This window comes from Pinus tabuliformis, chromosome 9 (assembly GCF_031772625.1).
Source record: "Pinus tabuliformis cultivar Carrire ecotype Pingquan chromosome 9, CPIR1, whole genome shotgun sequence".
NCBI lineage: Eukaryota > Viridiplantae > Streptophyta > Pinopsida > Pinales > Pinaceae > Pinus > Pinus tabuliformis.
The window spans coordinates 1,956,616,640-1,956,630,850 of record NC_142307.1 but is presented as its reverse complement, the minus strand read 5'-3'; the positions used below and the strand labels follow the sequence as shown (position 1 = coordinate 1,956,630,850).

The 14,211-nt window shown below is 37.3% G+C and overlaps 1 protein-coding gene across 3 annotated transcripts in view; it reads left to right on the top strand.

Annotated features, from left to right (window-relative positions):
• The window catches only part of LOC149156812 (transducin family protein / WD-40 repeat family protein), a 440,547-nt gene that overhangs the window by 173,124 nt on the left and 253,212 nt on the right, over positions 1-14,211 (top strand). For all 3 annotated transcript variants that reach the window (XM_089438622.1, XM_089438623.1, XM_089438624.1), the window contains exons 6-9: positions 6,510-6,782; positions 6,917-7,192; positions 7,768-8,172; positions 8,341-9,813. In XM_089438622.1, coding sequence (XP_089294748.1) covers positions 6,510-6,782; positions 6,917-7,192; positions 7,768-8,172; positions 8,341-9,813 — 2,427 coding nt within the window. The remainder of the gene's footprint in view (positions 1-6,509; positions 6,783-6,916; positions 7,193-7,767; positions 8,173-8,340; positions 9,814-14,211) is intronic.

Sequence of the window (14,211 nt, the reverse complement as noted above, 5' to 3'; positions counted from 1 at the left end):
AAAGTGGAGTGTACAAGCCTAATTTTATATTACTGGGCCTGCTTGTAGCACACATTGCACATCCTTTGATATATCTAGAAACTGTCTCATGCATTTTTGGCTAATAACAGGATCTTTGCAATTGTGCAATTGTTTTACTTACACCAAAATGACCTGATATGAGAGAAGTATGTGCTTCTCAGATTATGTTAACTCTTTCAGTTTGTGGAATGCATAACTTTCCCAAATGATATAAGAGTTGGTCCTTTACATAATAATCCAATTCTTCTACTTTCTTAGAATGACTTAAAGTTGCATATACATCTTTAAAATCTACATCTTGAGCATATTGTTCAATGTAACTTTCATGTATTACTGAGTTACGCTTAAGTATAGTAGATGCATTTATGATTGGTCTTGATAACATATTTGCAACCTTATTGTCTATGCCCTTCTTATATCTGATGACAAGATGAAATTGCTGTAGAAAACCCATCCACCTATAATGTCTTGATTGCTGCAATTTAGTTTGTGAGTGCAAATATTGAAGCGGTTGATGATCTGTATGTATGATTGTTTCTTTACCCATTAGGTAATGTTTCCATTTTTTCACACTTTGTACTAATGCATATAATTCTTTATCATATGTGGGATAATTAACTACTGCAGAAGTAAATGTCTCAGAATGATAACATATGGGTTTTCCGTGTTGCATCAACACTGCTCCCATGGTATAGTCACTGGCATCTATCTCAATCTCAAATGGATGTTGAAGATCTGGCAGTGCTAGTACTGGTGCTGTACTGATTTTCTCTTTTAAGGTGTCGAAGGCTTTCTGCTGTTTGCCTCCCCACTGAAACACCTGTTTCAATCCTGTTAAAGCATGTAATGGAGCTGCAATCAATGAAAAGTTAGCAATAAACTTTCTCCAGTATTGTGCTGCCCCTAGGAAACTCCTAACCTCTGTAGCAGATTTGGGTTTAGGCAAATTCACAATGACTTCAACCTTAGAGGGATCTATCTTCAATTCACCACCCCCTACAATATAACCCAAATAATTTAAAGATGTTCTGCCAAATTCACATTTTGACAGTTTTACATAGAGATTTTCTCTTTTTAAAACATCTAAAGTCTGCTTTACATGCTTTACATGGTCTTCCCATGTCTTACTAAAAACAAGAATGTCATCTAAATAAACAATTACAAAGTCATCAATAAATGGTTTGAGTACATCATTCATAACACTCATAAATGTAGCGGGAGCATTAGTTAAGCCAAAAGGCATAACCAACCATTCATACAGTCCTTGATTTGTCTTGAAAGAAGTTTTCCATGCATCCTGTTCTGCGACTTTGACCCGATGATAACAACTTTGCAAGTCTAACTTAGAAAAGTAAACTGCTTTTTTCAATTGATCTAATAAATCATCAGTACGAGGAAGAGGATAACGATTCTTGATCGTTATTTTATTTAGTGCTCTATAATCAATGCACATTCTCCACGAACCATCTTTCTTTCTCACCAACACGATTGGTGTTCCACATGGTGATGTGCTTGGTCGTATAAACCCTTTATCGAGCAACTCCTGTAGCTGCTTCTTTATCTCTGCATTCTCTAAAATTGTCAACCTGTACATTCCAACGTTAGGTAATGGAGTATTCTGCTGCAAACAAATATCATGTAATATTTCTCGCTTGGGTGGCGGACCTTTAGGTTCTTGAAATAGAACATCATACTTTGAAACAACTTTAACTGAATCAACTTTCTGTTTAGAATCACAGCCTTCGAATGCATTGGTTTTATTAGGGTCCTTTTCCTTTACAACCATTAGTAAAAATTGCTTACTTGAATTCACAATTCTTTTCATTTGTCCTGAGTTGATGAGAGAATAGTTTCCTTCGTGTTTATGAGCTCTTACAATATATTCCATTCCATCTTTAGTGAGCTGATATTATTTTCAGCTTTATAGAAAATAGCTTTCCTATCATACAAGTATGGACTTCCCAAAACAATACCACATATATCCAATGGAACTATATGTAATTCAACCTCATCTACAAATGTTGACCCAATAGCAAACCTAAGTTTACATTGTCTTGTTACTTGTAGCTTTGTCTTATCACACACCCAACCCAATGGATATGGCATCTCATGAGGTTTTGTTTTTAATCCCAACTTCTTTACAATTGTTTCGGAAATCAAATTTACTTGTGATCCACTATCAAACAAAGTATCAATCTTATTGTGCTTGGAAATTACGCTAATACGAATAAGCTCATTTCTTTCCCTCTCATTATTTTCATTATCAACAGATTGTGCAGAATTACTTGTGGAAGCTTTAGAATCTTTACGTTTAATACCTATGGCTATAACTTTTGTTTCATCACCCGAATCTGACCCCAAGTCTTTCTGAATAGTAGCAACATTTTTCTTCTCTTTTCCACCAAACTTTTTGGGTTTTTGTTTTGGATGCAAAGACTAGCAGTGTGCCTCATCATGTCCTTTTTTCTTACAGTGAGTGCAGGAAGGTTTTCCCTTCTTTGTAGTGTTTGCTTTCCTCTCCTTTCATTTTAGTTTTTTCTTTTCATTATTCTTGTTTACAAAAGGTTTAGATGACTTCCCAACCTCTGGGTTTACATTCTTACCTCTAGCCTCTAGATGTGTTGCTTGGACTGATACATCATCTAAGCTAGTGGGATTAAACATGAGTATAGTATGCTTTAAATAACTATGCAGACCACCTATATACTTCAATAAAGTCTCAGGTGAGTCCAAGGATATACCTAGAGTTAAAGCTCTTTTTCTGAATTCTTGAGTATAACTTTGTACACTCTGACCCTTCAATTGTCGAAGAGTTTGCCAACTCATCATTGCCTGTTCCATATAAGCCAAAGGATAGAACTGTTTTTTGATAGCAGAAAGAAATTCATTCCAGGTAGAAATGATTTTACCATATTTTTGTAGGTTAGCTTGTGTCTTGCCTTCCCGCCATACTAGTGCGGTTCCTCTAAGTCGAAGGCTAGCTCGCTGAACCTTCTTCCTTTCTGAATCAACGTTCTGTACCCTGCAATATACATCAATTTGTCTTAACTAATTATCTAGCTTTTCTGCATTGAGTTCTCCATCATAAATTGGCAAATCAAACTTCACATCTAATTTGATTAAGGAAGTTTTCTTCTTTTTCTTATCAGGGCTAGTTTTATGCGAAGAAGATGATGAGGATGATGAAGGTGATGATGAAGGAGATGGTGGAGAAGGCATTTCTCCTTTTCCTTTGCCTTCTGGAGGGGCAACTAGAAAAGGTTACTCTGTTCCTTTGTCTGGTTTAGGTGTTGAAGTGCTTTCACCTTGACCCTTCTTAAATTCTAGATACATCTCTTCCACCATGGCTTGGAGTGCCTTAAAACTTTCTATAAATTGAGATTTTGATCCCAATGGAGTTTCTTCTGCCATTCTCCTCTGAGAATAGACTCTTCTAATCTCTGGATTAGCCTCAACAAGTTCTTCTCCTAGTCTGAGCTTTAATCTAGTTAGCATTCAAAATCCAACACAAGTTTGTCTAACCTTAACAAAACCAAAACCAAATGCAAAACTGATAGCTCTGATACCACTTGATGCGAAAATGGGTTTTTAAGTCTATATTTAAGGTATTACATACTCATGTGCAGGGAAATGCCTATTCCACTTAATGCAATGGATCGATAAGATTGCAATGAAACAGACAATCAACAGTAATTAAAACACAACAAAACACACATATCAACACAGTCAAATTAATAATGGAGTTCACCAGACTTCCTGGCTACATCTCCTGGTCCAAGCTATCAGTGAGGGCCTCTATATTATGTCTTCAGGCGCGGATTATTACAAGAGTGAGCTCCAAAACAGAGTCTCAACCAACAGTGACATTCACAGGGATTCACTCGGTAACTTCAAGTCTCAAAGAGTACATAGGCTCTACCTCTGTCTTGTTATTCTATTCGGCTATTCGCTATCACTCTCTGTCTCAATCTGTCTCCTCTCTGACTCCGCCTCTGGGCAACCTCTCTTTGAACAACTCTGTCCTCTGTCTTGCATGTGATGGCTTTTAAGCCTATCGACGCTTGTTTGTTCGTCTCCCTTTTCGAGCTCTCTGTCTCCCGCTACTGTTCCTTCATCTTCCTACTGAGAGAAACAATCATTGTCATAACACTTAAGACATCATTGCCACCTGTTTACAAACGGAAAGGATCAGGCGGGTGAAAATCCTAGAAAACACTCTTCTCTATTTACATAGAGAAATACACAGAATACACTGAAAAACAGTGGAAAATCCGCCAAAGCCGGACTTCAAAAGATATATAGTTTGCCTTATAAACCTTTCGGGTCCGCGTTCTATCGCTGTCGCAAGTCACAACGATTCAAATGCCATGGTCCCCTTTGTATTTGGGTTTATAACGGAAATGCGCAAAAATACATTAAAACATTGAAAAACCCGACAAACGCTTCATATTGGATTTAAAAGTTTATGTTGCCGCACTTATAAACCTTGTCGGGTGCGCCTTGATCTCAATCGCAAGTCGCATGTCAATGGGCCTTTGTATTTGGTTCCCATCCCATTCTTTCGCCGATCGCCGATATCGGCGTATCGCATATCGCGGGGTTGCGGGTTTCTATGTTGTTCCTCTAGTCCACTCGCCGATCGCCAAGCGGCACCATCGACCCATCGCAATCGCAATCGTATTACTTGCGACCTATCGACATCACCCCTTTGCATTGTTGCGATGTGATAAGTTGCAATCGCATATCGCTGAGTCTCTGGGCCTGTGGTAAGTCCTCCCTTTGGAAATTTGCGATGCGATATTGTAATCTTCGCCATTGATTTGTGGGCTCAATCAACGGTCCACATTGTGTCGCTAGATCGCGATCGCAATTCCCATAAGGCTGCCTCCGATACACTCCGATGGCCTGCTCCGATGTGATTTGATCTCATCTGTTGATCCCGTGGATCCAACGGTCCTGGTGCATTCCTGCTGTGCCTCTGCTTTCCTTTGGATTTTCGGGTTTTTTTGCCATTCTTTCATTTGTGCTATTAATTAATGAAGACTTTAGACTTAGAGGTTTTTATACAAGTTCCATTTTGGATCACTTAAAATCTCCTAGAGCCTGTGTTCCACCTCATCCATTTACCTTAGGGACTACCCCCCTTGACTTGTCTAGGAGAGAGTCTAAATGGAGTGAGTAAGGATTAGAGTGACAACCCTTACTCTGAGCGTTGTTGTGGTGCCTAGACACTTTCCTTTCTCTTTTCATAATTTTCCATCACATCACCTACCTTTACTTGGGGACTTGGGAGCTACACTTTGTCATAGGACTTGACACGTGTAAAGGTTAATGTTGTTCCCCCACGGTAAAACTTTGGCAAATCTTGACCACTGTGTTCATGACCTTAAGATCCCACTTCCCAATTGTGGGTTTTCTTACATCACTTAAGGGTTGAGATAGACCACCACATCCCAAGGTGATAGAATTTGTCCTCCATGTCATATGTAGGAGATTGAGTCTATGGAAGACTTTGTCTTCAAGTGTCTCACATACTATGAGATTCAAGGTTGTCTGCATTGCTTCTTGTGGGATTTGGATTGTCCCCTGGTGACCTCTAGGAGTTTACAAGGCCTATTTGTAAGTCACACAGGCCAATCCCCTTGAGCCTCTCTTGCCTTAAGATCTTTCTATTAATATATCTCAAGATGGATAATGGGGTTATTATCACTGAGTTAAATTTACCTTATGGTTTGAGATTTCCTTGGGTTAATTGAGAGATGGATCATTGCCTCCCCAGAGGCCACTAAACTTGTGACCTTTGCCATATGGAATTAAAGTCATATTTAGATGTTCAGCTTTTTGAGTTCATGTTGGTCAAGGACTTGCAGGTCTTAGTGTCAACCAATCTTGATCCATTATGATGATTGAAGGCATGCTGCTCTTTTTATTTGAGTGATCATTTAGTGTAGGAAGAGCATCCTCTTGATAGAGATTGCGAGCAGATATAGTGATAGATTCATGACTTTCTACTTTTAGTGGGCCGGAGATCCCATTTGGAAGCATCTACATGATCCTGAGATTGCATTGATCAACTCAACAGTGGAATGATTTGGGGGCTATTGCTGAGTAACCTCATCCAGTCCACTTCCTTGATTCTTGATTCTATTTTTAACTATTTAGCTGTTGTAGCTTTTGGTCATGTTTCTCCTCCGTCACTTTATATAGAAGATGCTTGGCATTCTTTGTTGTATTGGGTTCTATCAATATCTATTTCAAGATAATCCCATTATCAGTTTTTGTTTATTAATAATTTAATAAGCATCAATAAATATTTCATGTCATTTAATTTTCACGTGAACTCTTGCATTTTCTGAGGTTGAATTACATTCATTGTGCTCATGTTTAATGTCATATAATGATATATGCAGTGAGTCTGACTGTTTGTTCACTTAAATTTTCAGTTGTGTTTAATGCTTAAATACTCCTGATCATTTTGGACATTCCAGGAGGAGAAAAATAAAGCTGCTGCTTTGAAGAATGCCTATGTCCTAAAGGGAAGGCACCAGTTTGAGCTGGCAGTAGCTTTTTTCTTGCTTGGTGATGATCCTGGTTCTGCTGTTTCTGTTTGTGCAAAAGATTTGGGGGATGAGCAACTTGCACTCGTTATCTGTCGTCTTGTAGAGGGTTCGAATGGCCCACTGGCGAAGGAACTTATATTGAAGCACATTCTTCCTTGTGCGGAAGAAAAGAAAGACTATTGGCTTATAAGCTTGTTGCAGGTACTCAACAATTCTGCTACTGCACTTAATAATAGAAGATGGTTTTTTACTGGTTTTAGTTTTCTTAGCTGAATTTCCTTATTTTCTAAGTTGGATATATGATACTCTCTATTGTTGATTAAATGTTTTTGAAGTGGGTACTGGGAAATAGTGTCAGATCTTTTCAGCAGTTGATTCAACCATTCACTGCATCCATGAGTACAGAACGAAGAGTGCAGATGGAGGATCCTTCTTCAGATTTAGCTGATATTCTTGATGTAGCATGCTTAGACTCTAATACTGGGCAGTACTGTGCAATGCTAGCTATGAAGAACAGCTTCAAGACAAGGATAGGGGATAGTAAGGCCGTTTTTTTAGCAAGGTGGGCTACTATTAAGACATCGAATGCCTTGAAGAGGTCTGGACTTCCAGTAAGTTTGTCAGGTTCTTCATTGACCTAGAAGCTCAGTTGGAATTTATTATGTCATCTGACTTTTCTAGTATTCCAATATTCTTCTGGGATGTGGATTTCATAAGTTCATGAGTTTGTGAATTATTAAACACGAGCAATTTCTGTTGCTGGATACAAATTTATTAAATGTAGTGATTGCCATTTGTCTAGTATATAATTTACTCTAGATTGTGTATTGTGTATACTTAATTTTCATAGACATGCTGAAACATTGACGACAAACGTTGTTCATGGCAGCAGGATATGCTGTGAATCCTTCTTAATCATACGACATACGTCATAATTGATTTCCTGTGAACTTCTTCTCATGTGCATGTTTGTCTTTCTAAAGCAATATGGTTTAGCTTCTGGAAAAGAATGTTTTTTTCGTCTTTGTTGATTAAGATCTGACAGATAATTGAATCCCATTATATTAATATTAGAGTTCTTTATATCTTATCAATATAAAAGCTTATTTTGATGTTTGCTCCATAGTATACTTTTGAGTAATCTCTTTGCTAAATTGTTCTCACTTGATTTCATCTTTGGTTCAAGCTGGAAGCCCTCGAGTGCCTTTCATCTTCTGCAAATGTCCTCATGAAAGCAGGGTTAGAAGGGCAGTCACTTCCAGGAAGTCATGGGGATTTGTTTGGACAATCTGCGTATAATGCAACAACAAATATGAAAAATAATTGGATATCAGGAAGCCTAGCTGGCAAGCTGGAAAGCATGTCTAAGCTAAACTTAGCAATGCAATTTATCTCAAAGGTCATAATTGAGCATCCACACTGGGGTTACATGCAACGAGTGTCCTACAAATTAATGACTGCAACATGTGATGAAAATGATGAAAAGTCTCATTACAGTCTGCAAGTGGAGAAATCAGATAAAAAATTAAGGTCATGTCTTTCTATACTTGAGCAGAAGTATTTTATACAAGCTTCTGATGCTCTTCATGCGGTATGCTTCTTGGTCTTAAAAGTGTGCTAGTTCATAATCTCACGGTGTTGTATATCATAGCAATTCATTTTCAGTCTGTGCTCTTCTTGTTGCTTTGTTGTCTTACAATTCCTAATTTTTGAATATAGGCATGAAAATAATGATTTTGTACTTTGGTCCTTTTAACAGCTTTCTAACTTTGCTTACCAATATGGACGGCTCTTTCTCTGGCATCATCTATTACATGCCGCTTTTCATCCAGAGGTTTTACAAGAGAGGCTTCAGGTTTTCAAGACTCCTACATTTCCTGCTGCTACTGAACTCCTGCAAAAAGATATAAAAGAAACTTGCTATGTGCTTGCTCGTGTTGTTCTGTCTTGTGGTTATAATATGTCTACTTTGAAAGGTGCATCATATTTTTGGGGTACACCAAGAGACGGGGAATCTGTGTCTCTTGGTGAATCTGATTGCCATCAATGGTATATGAATCTTATGGAGATGGTGTACTTTTCTTTTGACTTGAAACTCTTAGCATATTTCATGACCCCTGAAGAGTGTCATTCAGATTGGAAGCAACAAAAACTTTTCAAGGTTCTTGATCTTTTGATGTTGAGTATATGTGTTTCTGTTACCTGGTTAAAAAGGGATGCAAGGGCACTACTTACGATGATCAAATCGACTAGGTTGGCTGATATAGATAGTTCTTCAGGAGAATTTGATATGAAGGCATGGTATAAGCAGTTGTTTTCCCTTGTAGATCCAACACAGAAAAATGCAATGGGATATAACACAGCTAAAACTTTCAATGTTGACCCTGAGCAAACAAATGGTACGAACAACAAATACAGCATGCAATTAATTCCAGCAGATGACAAGTGGCGGCTTGTTGGAGTTTGTCTCTGGGATCATCTTTTATCTTTTGTCAAAAAGGAGTTATCTGTCTATTCATATTCTTCAGGTGATTCTTTTGGGAAGGCAGAGACAGAATTGGTGATAGGTGGGATGAATCTGGAACATTTGGAAAGATCACTGTTGAATGCCTTAGCCATCATTTCTGCTGGCCTAAAAAGACAGTTTACATGGCACTTGAGGCAAAGCTTAAACACACTGCCTCAAAACCCTATTTTGATTTGGCTATGGTCAATGGACTCTTTTGTGAAAAAAGAAACTCAAGGAAGTGCTTTCGTATCCTGTACTCCTGATAGGCACAGTTGTTTGGAACTTGAAAAGGACAATAATTCTTTTGTACATCAAGGAGTTGACACTTTACTGACAGTTGAAAACAAGAAGGATGAATGCCTTGAACAACTTTGTCAGATTTTGGTATTTCATAACGTGGTTTGCTCAATTCTTACATCTGAAGGGTTTACAGAATTTGAACACAGAAACCATGGAGACATTGGTTACATCACTCAGAGTGCTAAAGATTTAAAGGTCAAGGACATTATTGAGCATAGCATCATAGAAAAGCAGAGAGATAAAGAAAGTAACAAGGAAAATACTTCTAGAATTAAGTCAATGGAATCAGAAATGAAGAGTTTCACACCTAATAGTCAAAGTATTCTCGATACAGAACAAAGAATGCCATACCCAAGAGAGAAGACTTACATCACTTTTCAGAAGCCAAAGGATATATTACGTAAAAATGGAGAGTTGTTTGAGGTAATTCCTTTTTCTAGCATAGACATTATTTTTGATGCTATACACGCCAATGTTATCAGAACCAAACCAGTGATCGAACCGAAAAACCTTGTGGACCGGGAACTGGTCAGAACCGGACCTGAACTGGTGAAAAACTGGTTTACCAAAAACACATAAAATATTCACATTTTAAAGAAAAACATATATATTCATATGCATCCATATGAATCCAAATGATTTATACACAAATATTCCGAAGTTGTGATTTACATAGCATGTAAGGGTGCACATAACCAAAATAGCATCAAGTGCAATCCATATATGAACTGAAAATACATCAACAAATAGGCTCTAGATGGCTTTTAGCATCCAAAAAAAATCATTCTACAACAAATGCCTACATATCATCAAAATTATTGCCTATATTGGGGTATTTGTCATCAATATAACCATTTAGGCATTAAAATAAGATAGAGAAAAATGTAGCATGTCATGTCAAGTTTTTGTTTGATTGATGGGTACATTTTTAGTAGAGTCATGATAGAGGAGTTCGACAACCAATGCCACTAATATCAAAGTACATAGAGGGCTTGGTGCTCTTTATTAAATATAGTTGTATACCCTCGTACATGACAAAATCCAATGGAAATGTTGCAATCCTCCCAATCTTGGAATCCTAAAAACTGTTAAGTATGTTGGATTTTGAGTGAAATCTAAAATTCTACTTTCTCCATATGAAATCGAATGAGGTTGGAACCACTCTCAAACATCCTCGGCGATTTCATGGTAATGTTAAAAATTTAAATAAAATGATGAAGATGAAAGAATTTAACATCACTGTGAATTGCATAGCAATACTAGGGCCATAGGCTTGATTATTTGAGGGCCATAGTATTGAATATTAGGCTAGCCTAGGGGAAAATTAGAAGTGGGCCAACCAACTGAAAAAATAAAAAAATAAAAGAAGGCAATTTTTTTACGCTGGCCTGCATAGGTACAAATTGCACAGAACCGGTCCTGAACCGACTGGTTCGGTGAAATAGGCTGGTTCGGTACTGGACCTGCCTATTCTGGCTCGGACTGGTTTTGGGCCAAAAATGGCCTCACCAGCCGGTTCCACCAGTTCCAATCTGGTTCTGATAACACTGATACACGCATAACAAAATTGACTGAGATATATCATCTTTTCATGATTATGCTTTTCTGCTATTTGTTTTACTTTTTCAATTCATTTCATATCTATGCTTCATACACATTTTCCGGAAGTCTATTTGAAAAAGTGACATTGGTTGTAATTACTTGTTATATGTCCCATAAGATCAATGACTTATGGATGCTAAACAAAATATCACGAGTCATCATTCAGTTTGAAAGATGAGGAGTGGGTGACTTAATCTAAATTGATCATTCATGCACTTTATTGTAATTTAGTCAAGAGATGGATACTTTGATCACTCTCCCCACAATTTTGTACTTTGCATATATTTCTTAGTACAAATGTGTAGAGATATAATCATATAGGTACAGTTCTGGCAGTCATCTCTCTAATGCTTGCACATTTGCTTTTTTATGTATTCACATTGTTGGAATCATGTCTGTATGAATTGGTATAAGAGTTGAACAATTTCAACCTCTAGATCTAGTCACCTCTAGGTTTTCTGTCCCACACCTTTGCTAGTTCTTACATTGCCAGGGTTCTGAGGATCAAGGCTCTTGATCTAGCATCCTTAGAGGGTCTCCTCCTTACCCTCTGCTAGATCCATGCTCTTCGACAAGCTTCAAATTTTTGTGCTCATATCAATTGGTTGCAGATTTGGAACTCTCTTTGCAGCTATAATATCTTTTCATGGGTGCAGCCAATCACAGTCAAACCAGTGTCATCAGGTGCAGAGTTTTGGTTCCATTTTCAGATTCGGGTTACAACAGCAATTATTACAGAAATTTGGAGAATTGGGCAGTTAATGTAATTCTGAAATTTCACCTCATATACATCAGGTTTCCCGGATTTAATCCCTGTGAACTTTCAGCCACAGGGCTGATCAGGAATATTAAATTACAGAATTAATGGCTCACTTCTCTTCATTCAATTTCATTAGGCAGCCCAAGAGAGTAAATACCATATGAATGTATTTTGAATGCCACAATGTTACAGTCCTTAGGGCATACTTTTCAAGGCATACCGCAGATTTGAAATATTTCATTACAGCAGTAAAGGTACTCCTTTTCCTTCCAAACGTGTATAAATCACTCAACCAATGCAGCTATATTTTATGTCAAACCATTTGTGAACAACAAGGGTGGAATTCTACTCAATGATGAGGATAACAGAATCTGAATATAAAATCAGCATGTATACAAACATTGGACAGCTGGAAACTTCATTTTATATATAAAGGATGAAATACAAGCACATTCCAGAATTTTATGACAAAGCTGATACAAGCCAGGCTTTCCAAATCTATGTATGAGAACTATATGAAAACCTAGCCACCATTTCCTAGCTAGGAATCACTTCCAAGGAAAGCTGGTAACTCTACCAAAGATCCTCAACATGCTAGCATGAACACTGGCAGGGCCTCCTTAGCACATACACAACTACATGGCAAGACAATGTTATTTTTCTAAGTGCCAATCAGATTTACCATTTCATGTAATTATTTTATGCCCGAAATTTTTCTTTTACCAGTAAATAATTTTCTGTTGTGAATTTTAATTTATGAAAATTACAAAAAACAATATTTGGCACTTTTAACAGCAATTTTGCCACGCAAAAAAAAATAGAAAATAATCTAGAAAATCAAATAGAATAACACAATTCTTCTCGCCAACTTTTCATCAGATTCAATTAACTTAGAGAAATCACCGCCCTCCCTAACTAGGGAAGCCTATAAAAATACAAAGAAATTACAGCAAAACCTGGAGAATTTTCTAGCAAGAATTCTAGCCTCCCAATCACCCATGCGGTCCTAATTCAGTGTCTTTCTGTACCATGTGCACTCCAATTTGCCAGCTGCTTCACATGTGTGGCTCCCTTAGCTACGCGGCCCTCCTGGATTCACAAGTGTGGGTTCCCTGCTAGTTTTCTTGCTGCTGAAAATCTTCTCCTGCTGTATTTTATCCTTTCCATAGCCTTGTGATTCACTCATAAAAAATCCTCAATTCAGAAAATCTTTCTCTGAATTTTCTCACTCTCACTTGAGTAGTTGCAATATGCAATGCGTCTTTATCCTCTCCCTTAGGATTCTTTTATAATTCTTCAAGGCTAAATCCCTAATCTCAAAAGTGATTGAGGGCTAGGGTTAAATCCTAACTCACTTAAATCAAAGGTGGAGATTAGATCTAAGTCACTTGAATAATTAAATATTTATCCTTGGATAAAAAATTAGCCCAAGCCTACATTAATCATTTTAATTGATGAAGGTACTTTTCCTAAGTTAAACTTAGGAAGGAGATCACATTAGTTGCTCCTCTCGAACAACAACCTAAAAAGGACTTCACTTGCATATGCTAAGACACCGAGCCTAGGTGGAAGACCTTCTGACGCTAAAATATAAACAAAACCACATTTATCAACCTTCAAATTTACATAAAGTGAATTACAAAATAGAAAGGACTTTAGACGACTTCATGCACATTTGACACAACCTATGTAGAGGTTTTTGTGTGAGCTACAATAATCAACGCTCCCTCTTAGCAAGGAAAGAATTATGCACCGATCCAAGTTTGTCTATGAAGAACTCAAACTTCCCTTTGACAAAGGGCTTGGTCAAAATATTTGCAACTTCTTGATCTATGGAGATTTACTAGATTGTAACAGCCTCGAAATAAAAACATGTAATTAATTAGATTAATAATGCGATTTATAATCAACACGCAATTTATCAACTAATTAACATCAAATTACAGAAATATGAGTAGAGACCACTTACCTGTGGCGATGATGTTTCTTACTTGTGATTTCGGGGTTGAACGCTAATTGAATTCTGCTAACTGCAACAAAGTCTTGGGTACGACTCTCCACCCAACCGTAGGCTCAATTGCACAAAATCATATTACAAATGGCCACCCCCGAGCCCTCAATCAACGTACTATTGCCAGGGAATCCTTTGTCTCATAACATTATTCTCCCAAGAGAATGGAGGATGGAATCATGGAATGATGGAATGCCTCTCATCTTCCTCACCATCTATTAAATAGAGCAAACATTGGAAGGGGAACCACATGCACACACTCCATGTGTCCACATGCAACTTTACTGCTTTCTTGTTTTATTTCTTTTGTTTTTACTTTTTGATAGCACTGATTTTTACTGCTTTCTTGTTTTATTTCTTTTTTTACTATTTTTCTGTTTATTTTTATTTTTATTTATTTAGAGCTTTAGTATTGTTATTTATTATGAGTTATTATTTATTTACTATT